This window comes from Notolabrus celidotus, chromosome 19, assembly GCF_009762535.1.
Source record: "Notolabrus celidotus isolate fNotCel1 chromosome 19, fNotCel1.pri, whole genome shotgun sequence".
Taxonomy (NCBI): domain Eukaryota; kingdom Metazoa; phylum Chordata; class Actinopteri; order Labriformes; family Labridae; genus Notolabrus; species Notolabrus celidotus.
In genome coordinates this window covers 25,851,728-25,867,950 of record NC_048290.1, presented here as the reverse complement: position 1 = coordinate 25,867,950, position 16,223 = coordinate 25,851,728, and the positions used below count along the sequence as shown (strand labels likewise).

At 40.3% G+C, this 16,223-nt stretch overlaps 1 protein-coding gene across 1 annotated transcript in view; it reads right to left on the bottom strand.

The window, feature by feature from the left end:
- Nucleotides 1-4,877: 4,877 nt before the first annotated feature.
- The window catches only part of LOC117831675 (neural proliferation differentiation and control protein 1-like), a 34,688-nt gene continuing 23,342 nt past the window's right edge, over nucleotides 4,878-16,223 (bottom strand). Inside the window, exons 3-9 of the mRNA XM_034710473.1 lie at nucleotides 8,526-8,639; nucleotides 8,079-8,309; nucleotides 7,870-7,936; nucleotides 6,517-6,607; nucleotides 6,306-6,385; nucleotides 6,098-6,197; nucleotides 4,878-5,968 (exon numbers count right to left, since the gene is read on the bottom strand). Coding sequence (XP_034566364.1) covers nucleotides 5,897-5,968; nucleotides 6,098-6,197; nucleotides 6,306-6,385; nucleotides 6,517-6,607; nucleotides 7,870-7,936; nucleotides 8,079-8,309; nucleotides 8,526-8,639 — 755 coding nt within the window. The 3' untranslated portion in view covers nucleotides 4,878-5,896. The remainder of the gene's footprint in view (nucleotides 5,969-6,097; nucleotides 6,198-6,305; nucleotides 6,386-6,516; nucleotides 6,608-7,869; nucleotides 7,937-8,078; nucleotides 8,310-8,525; nucleotides 8,640-16,223) is intronic.

The window sequence follows — 16,223 nt, the reverse complement described above, 5'->3', positions numbered from 1 at the left end:
GAATGACTGTGATTAAATAAATCAACTTCTACCAGGCCACTTGCATTTGCAAGGATTAGGGTAATTTATAATTTAAAGAATATTTGACAGTCTAAGGAAGATGTCGCCTTATTGGACCATTTAAAGTTGCCTATATATTTATAAATCTTGAGAAGCATTCGCCATGTTTTACAACGGAATGTTAGAGGTTTTGTTTCTGGGTTATGTCAAATCACTTTATTTTGTCCCAGACTTGTTGTTCTTCGATTATTAAGCCACTTCACATGAAACAGCACAGATAAACCCGCTACACACTATCCACATGTGCAGCTTGCTCCTCCTGTAGGCCTGTTGGATTTAAAAGCTGTACTGGCTTTAAACGCGCACTCTGAATTTAAGCCCTTATATTTAGTCGGCTATTCCTGTTCAAACTAGAGTTTACAAAAAGAGAGAGAGAGTTAAATCATAAAATGACCAGCAGCATTCAGGTGAACCTCCCATTCATTCCTGATGGGTGCTCATTCAGAGCCCTGGATGGTGCAGATGCGCTCCCCCAGCGAGAGTCGTTGGCCGCAGATTGCGGCAGGAAGACCCACTGCGGGGAGTGAGAGGCGGGGGCCATTGTACGAGCTGTCCCCGGGGCACCCCGTGGATTTCAGATCCCGAGTTGCGATGGTCGACCATTAGCTCCTTTTCAGGTTGAAACAATAAGTCTCAAGCCTTTGATTCCGCCCCCACACCCACCACCTCCTGCTCCCCCCGTGCTCTGAAACAAACACCAGGCTGGAGTTTCACTCTGGTCTGCAGAGAGGGGCCAAAGCCGTGGCATCCAGTCTGATATGATCTAAAGGTCCAAAACTGGTCTGAGGACCAAGTAGTCTGCAGGTGCAATAATCAAAGTGTGTTGTAATATCTTTGCTCGTTTGATAACCATCCAGGATGGAGTTTGAGAATCACATCCCAAACTGTTGTGGCCTTTAAAACAAAGTTTTTCAAACTTATTTCTTACCTTGTGGACCCTCAGAGATACCTCACTGTTGTACATTCATTCAGTGATTATGATGTCAGTGATGTAACTCTGCAGGCTATGGTTTTTGTTGTCAGGTTTTTAAGGCCTAGAATGACTTAAGATGTATTCCACAATACACAAAAGTCTACCCCAAAATACTTTTGTTTCTATTTCCTGCTGCTTTGGAGCCTAAATCATTAATTAAGCCATTTTTATTTTATACACTCAAACCAGGATATCAACCCTCTCTCTTCATTCACTTACAGAGCCATGTGTGTCCAGGACCAGAGATCCTTGTGGGAGACCACAAGAGCTTGGTCAATAGCTTAAAAGACATCAAACCCCAACCACAGCAGCATTGTCCTGGGCCATGGACTTGGGAGGATGATTCTCATGCAAAACACAGACCGCCAGAGAGAGAGTAGACTTGAGGCAGGGCTTCAGAGAGAAAGGGGACAGCAGAGCACTCAGGGAGTCCAAAGGAGGGGTGGGCTGGGAGGGGAGGGGTGGATAGCAACATTGAAAGGCTGGGTACAGTGAGGAGGAGATGTGTGAGGGGACTATGTGGGGATTTGGTTGAAACCCCCTACAGATGTCTCAGATCTTGTCTTTAGTTCTTTGTAAAGGGTCTCTTCTAGACACTTCAGAGACCTGCTTGCTGTGGTAAAACTGAGAGAGGTGAAAGTTTCAGATGAAAGTCTGTAGCTGCAGCAGCAGCAGAGTGAACGTGACTGACACACCTCAAACATACAGGTTTGGCAGAATCCTGCTGTGGAAATCAAACTCTCAGTGGGGAGAGATGACCACACACTTCTAATGTCATATACCTGGATACCTAGACTTAAGTGTTTTTTAACAGCATCACATCAGTTTAATAATGTTTAATTATGACAAGTCTTAAAGAAAACCTTCTCCTTCTCTAAGCAAGCAATATCAACAAATCATACCCTAACTTCTGAGCCTACACATTCAACTTTCTGCTATTCATAATGTGTTTTCACACTCACTAGAGGCTGTGCACATGTAAAGGAAATTACTCTGGGTGTGTGAGCCCCAATGAAGAGATGTTGCAGTCTAAATTTATTAGAGCTTTCCTGTAATGTGATGTGAGTCATTATTTGAGCTGCTGCAGAAAACTGACACCTTTCAATTAAGGGCATGATGGTTTGACAGTAGCAATTCACAACATTTGTCAAGGTGATGCAAACAGATTCATTCTGCAACAGAAGTGATAACCCTTTAAACCACTTCTCTGGAGGTTATTGTAAATGATAGATCTTCTGAAGGCTGAGTACAAATGTCAACCAACGTGAGTGATAAAGTATTCACTGCTGAGTTTTAGTTTGTTCAAATAGGAGAAATATGATGACTTATCTTCAAACAATACAGGCATCAATTTCAGCCGTTAGTCTAACTTGGTAACTGACTCAAAAGCAATTCGAATTTGAATGTATGTGTATGGATGTATCTTAAAAGTTGATCTGGAAATGCAAACTGTTTAAGTATGGTTATGAAAAAGAAAGGAAAAATTGGGCGTTTCATATATGTGGTTAAAAAAAAACTTCTGAGAAGTTTGATTTATCAGAATACTCCAGGAACTGAGTGAGATATTTGAAAACATGTGACACATAATCCTCATAAAGTCGCCAAATTCTCTAACAATATGTTGTTTCATAGCTTTGTTGTAATGTTTTTAATAAAACTCCCATGATAAATTAACTTGTAATATGGTGAGCATACATTTTCTACACTGTTAAAAAAGAAGAGACTGATTTGATGAAGTTCTATTGTTGAAATTTAGAAACCGCCCCTCCTGTTGAGCAATACAATCGTCCCCCTCAAACAAGTCTGATGGCTTTTTGATTTTCTTCCTAACGGCCCTGCCTTTGATACCCACCTTCACACACCCTCCACCCACCCAGGATTTTCAACTCCAGGGCCAATGGCTGCCTTCCTTCCACCGTCCACCAGCACAAAGGGATTTTAATGGCCCTGAGCATGAGGCTGAATGGGGGACTGGAGACTGAGCCATCCCCTCCCCTACACACACACAGACACATACTCATACAACCACATACACACAATAACCCCACATGGAGGTACATGCAGGCTTTCTCCTTGCCACTACCCCCCACACACATCTCACACTTTCAGGGTGTAGTCATTTGTGTGGTAAGGTGAAACAGGGTCAAACTGGATCAGCAGATAGAAAGTCAACAGATTGAAGAAGATTAGCGGTGAAATATCAGTCACACTGCAAGGTGAAAGTGTGTGAGAGGGCAAAGTTTTTCATTCGATGACATTAAACTTCTGACTTACTGTTACAGCTTAAGGACATTTGAATTTGAATATTCTTATAAATGATTAAAGAAACAACAACAGTACCTTAAGTTTGTTCTGCTCCTTGAAGAAGATGACAACACTCACTTTTAGGTCTTGGCATCCCATTTTATTTAATTTCTCTTCTTTATTTTAAGATTTAAAAATCCATCTCACCTGGCACACCATCACCCTGGACTCTGGGATATTTTTTGAAAATTGACAAACTGAACATTTTTAACATCTTGTGTATTGCTTTAAAGCTTAAATTCAGGCTCAAATATTTACTATCTTACTGTTTCTGTGGCATGAACAATGTTTGGCTGCAACTAAGAAGTCTGTATTGACTATTGTCTAAAAATTGTAATACTTCTGGTTGCAGATGTGAAAATCAAAAGTTTTTACAATATATTAAGGATCTAAAAGCAGCATGTATTTAATACATTATAGCATGTTTTATATTTTACAATTAGACTACATACAGAACATCTGATCATAAACATCAGATTGAACGTAATGCAATGCCTACAAAACAGAAAAGTCACTACAGAAGATTTTGAGTTGTCAGCATGTTGTGGAGGGATTTTTGTGAGTTTCGCCATATGTTCGTTTATGTAAACTATTAATTATTTTTGTGAAACTATACCATGGTTACAGAGAGTTCCTGTTTCCGTAGGTGTGTAGGGATTGTCCCTTAACTTGCGGCTGTAACTGATCCGTCCGCCTTGATTAAGGGTGCTTCTGTCAGCTGTGAGTCAGACATCAATCAGACTACTTTCTGTAGTGGCGTGGAAGTGAGGAGTGTTTGAGATAGAAGTTGTTTTGTTGGGCTGTGTAAGAACTGAAAATGAATTGTGAGTTTGTGCTTGTAAAGCAGCTGAAGAGACTTTTGGAGGTGTTAGTTTATCAAAATAAGAATCTTTTATTTGTGAAAGGAGGTTAAAATAGAAGCTGTTCAGTGAGTTTCACATCAAAGGTTTTGTAATGAAGGCCTGAATGACTCTACAGATAAATTTATGGGGTCTCTTACCCTGAGGGAAAATTAATAACAACAAATATGTGGAAAAAAAATTAACAAAAATCATCAATGTCTGTGTCAACATTGGAACTGATATCAGCCCTGTATTTTTTATTTATTTATATGGCGGCTTGTTTGTCTGCTTTACCAGTTAGTTTTTATTTAGAGAAGTCATGTACACACTGTATATGCTGCACTTAAATTAGATGCAACAATGTATACTTGTATTGTCTCATTCTAATAAACTCATAAATACATTTTAAAAATTCTCAAGTGTGCAACCCTGACAATTTGCATCATAGTTTACAAATAGTTTAGGAAATTTTGTTGCAAAAATTTTGCCTCCATTTAATACAAAACATTAAAACACCTTCTATTTTTCCTCTCACCTTCTTTGTGTTTTTATAATAGATGATGATGATGATGATAAGAATTTGGACACTTGGTAAGTCTCTTTAAATTAAATGTCCATAATTCACATACGTACATACTTATAGTGTATCAGTGAGTGTCTTCCATGTTGAGGACAAATTAAATATACTCTTCAAAATTTTTTTCACTTGTGGTAAAAAGTTTTAATTCCAATCCTTGGTCTGCATGTACAAATGTCTATAAAAAGTGAACACTTCACTCTTTGTATATGTACATTTTGCAGCTCGGGGTCAACTTCAGAGCGACACAGGGAGGGACAAGGAGAAGAGAGGGACAGTACAATATTGTGATGTTCACCGCCTATGTATCCAGGATTTCAGTTTTGTCTTCAAATATTTCATTCAATATTTCATTACTCCTGCAGCGACAGGAGGCAGAATAATCATCAGAGCAGCGCCATGATTCCAATACAGTACAGTCAAACCATGCAAAAGACATCATCAGGTATTTCATTTCATATATGTATATATATACATATTAATTATCTATAATCTTAAAATCTTTGCAAGCAGCTTATAGGACAAGGAATAAAAATTAGCAACACCAGCACTAACATTGTTAATGCTAAACCTTGTGTGGTGTTCGGGGATCATTTCATCTGATTAGAAATATTTCCTGGGAATCTGTTGAGAATGTGGTTCAGCCACAAGCGGTGCATGACAAAGGAAAAACAAGGGAGGGCACCTGTTTTCCACTTTTGTATGTAAGTGCATGTGTGTGTGTGTGTGTGTGTGTGTGTGTGTGTGTGTGTGTGTGGGAGATTCTCACATTCTTTGGAAATAGCTGCAGAAAATGATGGAAAACAACAAAGATGGAGGAGAAAAACTCAATGATGAGTTTACAGGACGCAACACCTATACAGGGGCTCTCAGACTGTACAATAAAAGAAAGGAATGCTTCAAATCAACAACACAAATAAATCAACGAGGATTCCACACAGATTTATACTTTTGAAAACAGTACTCGGGGCAGAGAGAGTCAAAGGGATGAGAAGAAAACAATCATTTTTATCACTTCATCCTCCATCACTATTCTTCATTTCTATGCATGCAGTGTGAGATCAAATGGTTTCTTCAAGAGAAATGGCGTATGTGTGGCTGCATGAGTGTGTGTGTGTGTGTGTTTAAAGTGTCTATCATTCACTTCTGATTCCCCTGGTAATGTAATGTGGAGTCATCAAACAGAGGGTTCTTCACCTCCATTTCTCCCGTCTGTAAATGAAGAGACGAAAAAAGATTATACGTTGTATAATAACAAGAGAATGATTATTTTGTGTGCTTGTGCTTGTGCGTGTGCGTGTGCGTGTGCGTGCGTGTGCGTGTGCGTGTGTGTCTACCCACCGGTGCAAGTCCGGGGCACTCGTATACTGTGAAATCTCCTCCCACTTCTTCCTCATCTGATGTGACCTCTGTGTCAACGGTTTTCTGTTCAGGTTTGTGACTGCAGATAAAGAAGAAGATAGAGCGTCAGAAGGATGTGGTTACATTTCCTTTAAGACATATATGAGGCGGGTGACGGGGAAAAGAAGGGAGAGGACGAGAAACTTACTTGCCCACTGAGAGCATCTGCTGTTTTTGATGCTGGTAGTGATACATTTGAGCACTCTGGGCCAGAGTCGTATCTCCCGACTGGGGACAGATCACAATCAGGAAGTGAGGGTGAAACAGAAACTTGTGGTTATACAGAAGAAGAAGTGAAACATGGAAACAAAGTATGCTGTGAGATTTGTATTCAGGTGTATGATGAAATGCTCTCTTACAGAGGTACTGTTGGTTGCAGCAGGAGGAGGTCCCGACCCTTTAAAAGCAGGGTAGTCGACTTTCTGAGCCAGGCGCGATTCTTTCTTTAACCTGTAGGGGGCATCAGGGATCTCATGAGTCTTTTCAAATACTGACAACTATTTTCTGCCTCTGGCATGAAAACATCCTGCAGCCTCACTGCAAACGGAAGTAGGCTTTAGCCCAATCCCAATGTCCACCCTGAAGCACTGAACCCTCACAGACCCTAGTGACAGCAGCTTTGCAGTGTGTGTGTGTGTGTGTGTGTGTGTGTGTGTGTGTGTGTGTGTGAGAGAGAGAGAGAGAGAGAGAGAGAGAGATAGAGAGAGAGAGAGAGAGAGAGAGAGAGAGAGAGAGAGAGAGAGAGAGAGAGAGAGAGAGAGAGAGACTGTGAGGGCTTTAAATGGAGCCATGTTGCCTGGAAACCAGATGCACAATGAAATACAAATAAAAAAGCTCATCTCCTTTGTGTCTGTATGTGTATTACAGGACACTGCATTCATATTGTTTTAAAGCAAAGTAACAAAAGTAAAAAGGACATTAAGGGTTAATCCAGCTTATTATGATATTTAATGACAAATAATAGAAATTAAAGAGACTCAAATCATTGTCACTGCTGCACACACAGAGGTTAATAAGTTGTGCACACAACACAATTAACGTATGTGCACAAGATAAAATGATCACGACATGGGACTTCAGTCGCTCTGTGAAATTCACCTTCAACACACAGACATTTGTTTGGGTATTGAAGTGGGTGTATTTAAAAAAAGGGGGCTGGAAGAATCATGTCCGAGCTGTGAACTCTGGGTAAGCCCCACGGGTAAGTACGCAGAAAAACGTACTCACGGAAAGTACATCATTTGGCATTGCAAAGGCTGCATCAGACAGCCCACGCTCGATTTGCTGTAACAGTAGGACAGCTATCCGCACCCACAGTCTTACCAGGCATGTGCCATAAATTCTGAGAGGCCATGAGGGTGAAGTTTCCGATTTAGCTTTTGAATAAATTCAAAAGTTGAAACAAAAGAGATTTGAGGTCGAGGCTAGATCCTCCTTGATATGTTGATGAATTTTTGGTTTGCATATGTCAGGTTTTAAACAGTTATCATACAAAATGAACAATAAACAGCAGTATAGAGAAAAGCTGAGTATCACTTTGATCTGTTTTACGGGTGTAAAAGCATTAATAATAGACTGACTGTAGTTTATTTCAGAAATAAAACTCACTTCCAAAAACTCAGTTTGTTTAGAGAATTCCACAGAATACTCTTCTTAATCACAATAACTTAATTCATCAGGTTTATCATAGAAATGAATGTCCTCGTACTTACTTGACTAAACAGACGGTTGCAATAATCATTCCGATAGCGCCCACTGCCACGAACAGCGAGATCAAGACTGCAGGTCAATGCAAAAAGAAAGAGGGACACAAAGCATGTTAAGGAATGTGAGCTAAACTTAAATGTAGCATACTTTATTTGCAAAATGGAGTTGTTCTGATCATCTTTAGTGAAACTTCTGCAGAAAAAGTCACACTCACTGATTAAAACGCCGTTGCTGTTCTTTGATGTGTGTTCGACTAACGGACCAGCTCGGCCGTCACCTTCAGTGGCCCCGGGCTGGGTGGTCGGTGTTTCGAGGGCAGAGACTGCAGGTGGGGGGGCTGCAGTGGTGGTATGATTTTCGTGTGAGAGCTGACCCTGGTTTTTCTGTTTCTGTTTGGAGGCATCTGTTTTGCTTTTCTGAGCGTCTGTCTGGGACGCCGCTGTAGCTGAAGAAAGACACAAGAAAACCAAACATCTGATTTATAATCCATATCTGATAGAGATTATTTGGGGACATGTTAAGAGAAAATGAAATGCTGCACATGTTAAAAATGTTTCTATACAAGAGGAACAGTCCTCAGACTCAAGCTAAATCCCACATGTCTTTATGTGTTTGTTATGTAATCACATTTCAAGGATGGGAGTGTTTGCAGGGTTCTTACCAGGATGTCTGTTCTGCTGTTTTTGGGATTTGACCTCAGAGACTACCTGTTTCTCAATGATGCTGTGGAGGTAATCGATCTCATCATCCAGGTTAGGGTAGTTAGACACTTTTCCTAAAGAACAGAAAAGAAGAAAGATCCCAGATTTTAAGATGAGTGTTAAAACTCATTTTCATTGTCTCAGCATAAAATGTATAACATCTGAAGCTCCAAACAGAGGATGAACTTCCTTTAGAGGCGGTCTTAATGATCCCTTGATGACCTTAACGTCAAAAAGTTCTACCTAAGTTAGGATAATAGAAATATTCTGTTTAAAGAATGAGGGGGTAAAGTGCCACACTAGAGGAAACGGGCAAGACATCTTGCGATGCAGAGATCCACCATCAGTTAGTTTGCAGATTGACTCCTCAGCTCATATTTTCTCCATTTCGTCTATTTCTGCTCCACAAGCCTGATGTCAGGCTTTCTCAATTATGAAGTTTGTCCACTTTCATGGCATATGTTTTAGACGTATCAACAGTCCTGTTCCCAACCTCCACATGTGTTTCTCTGCCACTCTCTCACCTCTGAAGTGATGGACAGGGAGTGTGTCCTTGTGTGTTGTTTGTTTGTGGACCGATAAAAATAGGAGACAATACTAAATGGTTGTTAACAGCCCCTATGGCCAGACAGTGAGCCGCATTCCTGCAGTGCTGCCGAGGTCTCCAGGGTGACCAGGGACGATACTGTGTGTGTGTGTGTGTGTGTGTGTGTGTGTGTGTGTGTGTGTGTGTGTGTGTGTGTGTGTGTGTGTGTGTGTGTGTGTGTGTGTGTGTGTGTGTGTGTGTGTGTGTGTGTGTGTGGCCAGGGGAGGAGGAGGCAACATGGGGAGGGGAAGGAGAAATCTGACAAACCTCAGCTTCACTGAGCTTTGGTTTCACAGTAGATCCTTTAGCTCAGTGCTGATGGAGGTGATCAAAGTGCTATTTCCCCTCTATAAAGTTCCCCTGCTATTGATCAATATCAAACTATAGCTGTTTGTGATCAACACAAAAAAACCCCAGGAACAATGCCAGTAAATGAAAAAAAAAGTTCTATCACGCGTTACATTACAAAATTGAATTTCCCACATGGGGATTAATAAAGTATGTTTCTTCTTTCTTCTCTTTCTTCTTCTTACATCCTCCTACATTACATGAATGATTACAGTGTCACTCTCACCCCAGAAGGCTGGCCATCTGGCTGAGCTAATGTGTATGATATGACATGCCAGTACTTTCCCTGCCTGCTTTGTTGTTCCTTACCCCCCTCCACTAATGGCCATTTAGTGCACTCCATAGCAGGTGTCTGCGGAGGCGGGACGCACCATCTGTACTTTGCAGGTGGCTGCGAGCTCCAACTGTGTCAGTGGGCTCACTGCGTGCATGTCGTGACACACATTTGAATTCAAGAGGAGACTCCAAACAAAGATGAGCCTTTTTATTGGAGGTATTTGTAGTGTCTTAAAACCTGCAGGATGAGGGTTAAAAGATGTGTCATTATTTAAAGGGAAACCCTCAGGACCCCACAGAGGCCAAATCTTTTATTTCCCCTCTTAAGAAAGTAGTGATTGTGTTCATGTGTGTGGTTTGTCACACACTAACTGAGCACACACACACCTCCCTGTGTAAGAGAGTTTTGTCACCAGCTTGATAATGACCCAGAACCTCTTGAGAGGCACCCAGGGGGCTGCTGGGTACAACAAACAAACAGTAAACAGCTCAACGGGGACAGAGAGTCACACATATTTGTGCTGTGCTTTTTTACCACTTAAAAACCATTCACATTTTTCTGTGTACAAACACACACAGACACACACACACACCCTTCCTACCAGCCCCCCAAAATACACAACCAATTTCTCAAGCCTCATCACTTTACCTACAACTTTTATGCTGACATCAGTGATCAAAATGATACTCGGCGTGTCCTGCTGCCCTCTAGTGGCAAATCTAATAAGTGCTGTATTTAGAGAGGAGTGACAGTCAGACAGAGAGACTGCAGGACTCACCAAAACAAGTCAACTTACTTTATTAGTCCATCTGTTTTTAGAATGAGGGACTTCAAATGTATTTCAGACAATAAAAACTAAAGTAGGTAAGTGTGTGTGTCTTGTAATCGTGGCACTGAGTCATCCTCCCACTGTTATGATAACTTAGTCACAGCTGACTGCAAACCTTTGAGTCAATATATGAACCTTCTGTAAAAAGTTTCACTCTCGTCCTGTGTTTCAAACAATAAAACACAAAGAGATAAGAAAGTATCCAACTATGCAATGAACCTCAGAATAAAGGAATTATTTGTACAACTTCATGAAGTCAATGCCAATACCTGTATCGGCTTTAAATGTGGCATAAGCTCTGGGAGCAGGATATTCAAGACAGTACTAGCACACCTAAGAATTTCACAGAATGTATTATTTTCATTGTTACAAAATATTCTCAAAAGTCCTTTATTAGAACAGACACAACTACTGTCAGTCATTTGCACATAAACTTGTTCCTTCCTTTTTTTTTCTTCTTATTTTAAATATTTCATTAAAAAAGCACAGCTGAGGGGCGCTGGTGGCCTAGCGGTCTAAGCGCCCCACATACAGAGGCTACAGTCCTCATCGCAGGGGTCGCCGGCTCGATTCCCGGCCGGTCGACCATCTCCTGCATGTTCTCCCCCACTCTCTACTCCCCACGTTTCATGTCTCTCCTCAGCTGTCCTATACAATATAGGCAAAAAGGCCAAAACATATAACTTAAAAAAAAAGAAAAAAAGAAAGCACAGCTGCAAAAGTACAGCCGGGGGATGTAAGACAAAAATATAATAATAATAATAATAATAATATAATAATAATAATAATAATAATAATAATAATAATAATAATAATAATAATAATACCTTTATTTGTATAGCACTTTTCAATACAAGTAACAAAGTGCTTCACAAGAACAATAAAAACACAATAAAAGCAAATGAGAGGTAAAATATTAAAGATTAGAATAAATTCACAAAATAAAATCTTTATGATAAAAGAGTGTCTTGAATAGTGAAATAAATTGAGGGACTGACTCTGCAAGTCTGATTTCCTCTGGCAGGCTGTTCCACAGTCGGGGGGCTCTGACAGCAAAGGCCCTGTCACCTTTAGTTTTTAGTGTAGACCGAAAAATATGTATGTTATTAGCTTTTAAATTGTTAACTTTAAATACATTTTAAAAATATTTAGATTTGGCTTGCCCCGATAGTCACTAACATTACATGCCCTCTGACTGAAACATTACTTTTGTAAAAATCACAGAAATGTATGCTGAATCTATTCAACTGATCAACCTCAAATATACATCCTTCAAGTCTTTCTGCATATGTGTAGATGTATATTTTTCAGTTATACATTTTTGGTCACTTCTGCCTTTATTTGATGGGACAACTGCAGAGAGACAGGAAACGTGCAGAGCAGAGAGTAGGGGAGGACATGCAGCAAATGGTCGGGGCAGGGAGTCGAACCGCTGCGACAAGGACTATAGCCTCTGTATGTGTGGCACACGCTTAAACTGCTGGGACAACAGCGCAACTCTCTGCATATATTTAAAGTTTTCTATTTTTTAAAAGCGATATTGATTTAATATTGAAAACGTGGTTCATTGTGTCATTCTAAATCCTCGCTACTGTGCCAGTAAAAAATATGAAAAAACTCTGAGTTAGCTTTGCATTTAGTAACTAACTTCATCACCAAGGTAAACTGTGACAGGATATTGGTTATGTTGATGCACTCAAACAGCTGCTAGCAACAGCTCTTACATCATGTGAAAGATAAACACACAAACACAAAAAGAGGGAACAAAACAGAGTCCAGTTCGATTATATGACTGTATGTCTGAGAGAGAGGGAGCAACATGGAGACAGCAAACCAAACCATCTGTAAAACATGGCACTCCATGGAGACAGCCCTGCCTTTAGCACATACAATGAAACTGCATATTGAGAACACACTATTCACTGTCGGCTTGTGTGTCCTCTGAACAAAGAGCATGGCTCCAAGGCGCACGGTATGTTTACTGATGGCAGTGCACGCCTACATATCAAATACAAGCAGGTCTTTCCTGCAATAAGAAGTGCTGTCTGCTTCACTCGTTCACCGAGTGTGCACTTCCAGCCTTTCTGAATGAGGAATGCTGGAGAGACTCTGGGATGAGATTTCCAGTGATTTGATTATTGTAATTTAATGGCGATTGAATGTCAAGAACAAAGAAGTGCAAGAACTTTACTGTTATTATGTTTGAGTGTGAGAGGAAGTTGAGAAGAGGTGAAGAAGCTTACATAATATTAATATAATCGTCACCTTATTAAAATAATGGCCTATGTCATTTTATGACAAAAATGAGTTTTTGGCCTAAATCATCTCTTGACGATTCTGGTCACCTCTGGTAAAATCGTCTTAACCCTTAGTTGAAAGGATTCTGCTCTTTATGCCCTAAAGGACAATGGCGTATATCAAGAGGGTGAGTTAGTCCATTTTATTCTTGTCCCAATTCAACATTTTTGATTCTTTAGGATAAAATGTCTGACTTGGGCAATTTAACAAGCTTTCATGATGGCAGCTGCTTCAAGAAGCAACAGAATCTATAGTGCAGAAGAAGCTCTAAACATGATTCTTGAATCAGTTTCTACTGGTCGTGATAAGGTTTACTATCCACCTGACATTTGTTCAATTTAGGTTAGATTTATTTACGTTTTGAGTTTGCTTTATGGAATTGAAGGACAGTTAATAGTCAGGTTTCAAAAAGTTGTCAAAACTGGATGTTGGAAATGAGTTAAGTTCAATAAAAACCCAGCACAGAAGACCTGGAGAAGTGAGGAAAGGGACTGCCTCCTGACCAATTTGATTGACCTGACATTTGTTTAATTCAACTCAGGGTCAATTCAGTTTTGAGTTTGCACTATGGAATGAAAGGGCAGTTTAAGCTAGGTTTAAAGTCGCCTAAGTCACACTAGAATGTTAAAAAATTGGCCTACGTCACTTTATTCTTTCATGTTACATAATTGACACACAACGTTCTTTGTATGTCAACAGTCATCCACTGTCAAGGCCTTTTTGATTGAAATGATTGATAAATATTATATGCTCTGCATTTGGTAAGGGTTTTGTGTTTTCCCAAAAACTCAAAATAATGACTTAGGCCATGATTTTAATTGGGTGACGATATGGAGAGTTACTGCAGGGTTTGGCATGGGAGGATAATCCAACTAGGGACACAAGAACCGTCAGAAAGCCAAAAACGTGACCTGCAGGTAGACAAGAACTATTTAAGACTAAGCTGAAGTCAAAACTCTTTTTTTAATAATTTGTTATAATAAGTGGGTTTATAGAATGATTATTATCACCCCTCATAAGTATAAATGCATGCAGACTGAGTTGCATTCTTACATGCACACTCCACAAAAAACCTCAGCTTCCTATTCTCTGAGAACACCTAAAGATACACTTTATTTCATCATCGACCTTTTTCGTGGAACAGTAAAAAGATAAAAAATCTTCTGCTGAGTCAGTGAGTCAGCTGGCTGATGCTGAGATGAGGTTTTATAAGACTGAAGGTAGAAACTGAAGTGGAAGAACAAACAAGCAGATTTTCTGATGTCCTTGCTGACAAACCAAGGTTTAGCAACAAGCCAGTGTGGAGGTGTGTGTGCAATGTAGATATAAAGAAACAGACTGCATGACACTTCTGTTTGTTTTTTTCGTTTCACAAGCACACTAAAAAATAAACAAAACATTGAGCTGTCCGGTCCTGAAACAGGTGTCATATCTCTGATGTGACATCTGATGCGTCATTTTCAGCCTGCAAAACAACACATGCGGCAGCTCTTTGTTGCACTGGTAAATAAAAGAGGGGAAATTACTCTTTTCTTTGGTTCTTTTCCATGTTTTGTTACTTTTGGTCTGTATATGCATGTGTGCACGTGACTGGAAATAAGAGTTGGTTTCCAATGCAGATCACTGTGATCTGTGGTCTCTTGGGGGTTTATGTAACCTCTTAGGGAGCTTATCCGAGGCCTGTGATATGCTGGATTCACAACATAGGCTTTAACATGATGCCAATGTGCTGGGGGGAAAAAAATCCTCCTTTCTCCTGACCTTTCTCTTTAATAAATCCTCACACCCATCTCCCTCTCATGTTTGCTGCTCTCTGATGCTGCCGCCAATTATTCGAGCCAAGTTTGTGCTGTATCCTCTCCAGCTGCAGACCCATCTGAATTATTAATCCTGCAGGGAGCACACAAACACGTGCCCACTTGCAGACATAAATACGCATGGTCACACACGCACACGCACAAACACACACACACACACACACACACAGACACTAACACTCGCACATGCACAAAAGCGAGGCCAGCACACTTCAGATATTTACATTCCTCTTTCTAATTTCTGCAGCGCTGTTTTGAAATATTGTGTGCATGCCAGCAGCTTGATGTCATGCCATGGAAATCAGAAAAATAAGATTTATTTTTGTTGCTCGGTGCTTTCATTGAATGACATTAGAGTCAGAGATGGAGATGAAGGGCGAGAGAGAGGCGGAGAGAGAGAGAGATGCATGTCATCTAAGTGATTAAATCTGTCAGTGCAGGGCTCTATTTGTGTGTGTGTGTGTGTGTGTGTGTGTGTGTGTGTGTGTGTGTGTGTGTGTGTGTGTGTGTGTGTGTGTGTGTGTGTGTGTGTGTGTGTGTGTGTGTGTGTGTGTGTGTGTGTGTGTGTTGCAGACGCAGCGGCAGCAGCAGGGGCAGGGCTGGATTAAAAAACACAGAGGATCAGACCACAGCAGAGATGTCAGATATATGCATGTGAGTAGGAGGGAAAGCCAGGAACACAACAAGGACGTGGAGAAGAGAGGGGCTGAATGGGACAAGAGCAGAGGGAAGTAGATACATGAGTTATACTGAGGGAGAGAAATACAGAGATCAGACTGAGACTGACAGGGGAGAAGAGGCATGCATAATCAATAGGCAATAGAGAGAAAGAGGAGGAGTGGAGGAGAGATGTAGGACATAGCATACACAGGTCAACTGAAAAGAAAAGAGGCAGTGACAAAGAATGAATGTGAGGCGATGATGCTACAGAAAACAAAGGGAACAAATGACAGTGAGTCAGTCAGTGTGTACATGCACACTAATAATTCAATTGAACCAGAGGAAGTCACTAGATGCATCTTGTTTAAAACTTAAGCAGGTTATCTAACAGGACCTGATGTTGTAATTAGAATACACATAACCTGGCTGTTCATTCGATTTCAATGTAAGAGAGTTAAATCTCTTCTTCTTTTTTCATGCAGCAAACACTCTAATCATTATGTGTGTAGATTACAGAATTATTTTATTGATCACTTGCCTAAAACAGTCAAGAGCACCTGCTTTAATGTCATGAAAACAGTCCATAATGTTTTTAGTTTACTGTTGATACACAGCAAATCCTCTGAACCATGAACCAGAATAGGTTCTGAAAAAGGATGCCCTGACAGATGATGTCTGTCAAAGTTTTTTTGTTTTGTTTTGCTGTTGTTTTTTGTTGTTATTAATCCCACCATATGGATCAGAGACATAAATGAATCTTCATTAGAAACATAAGTGATATATTTGAAGTCTTTTACACTGTCATTGTACTATCTTTGAAGGAGGACAAATTCAGTCATATAA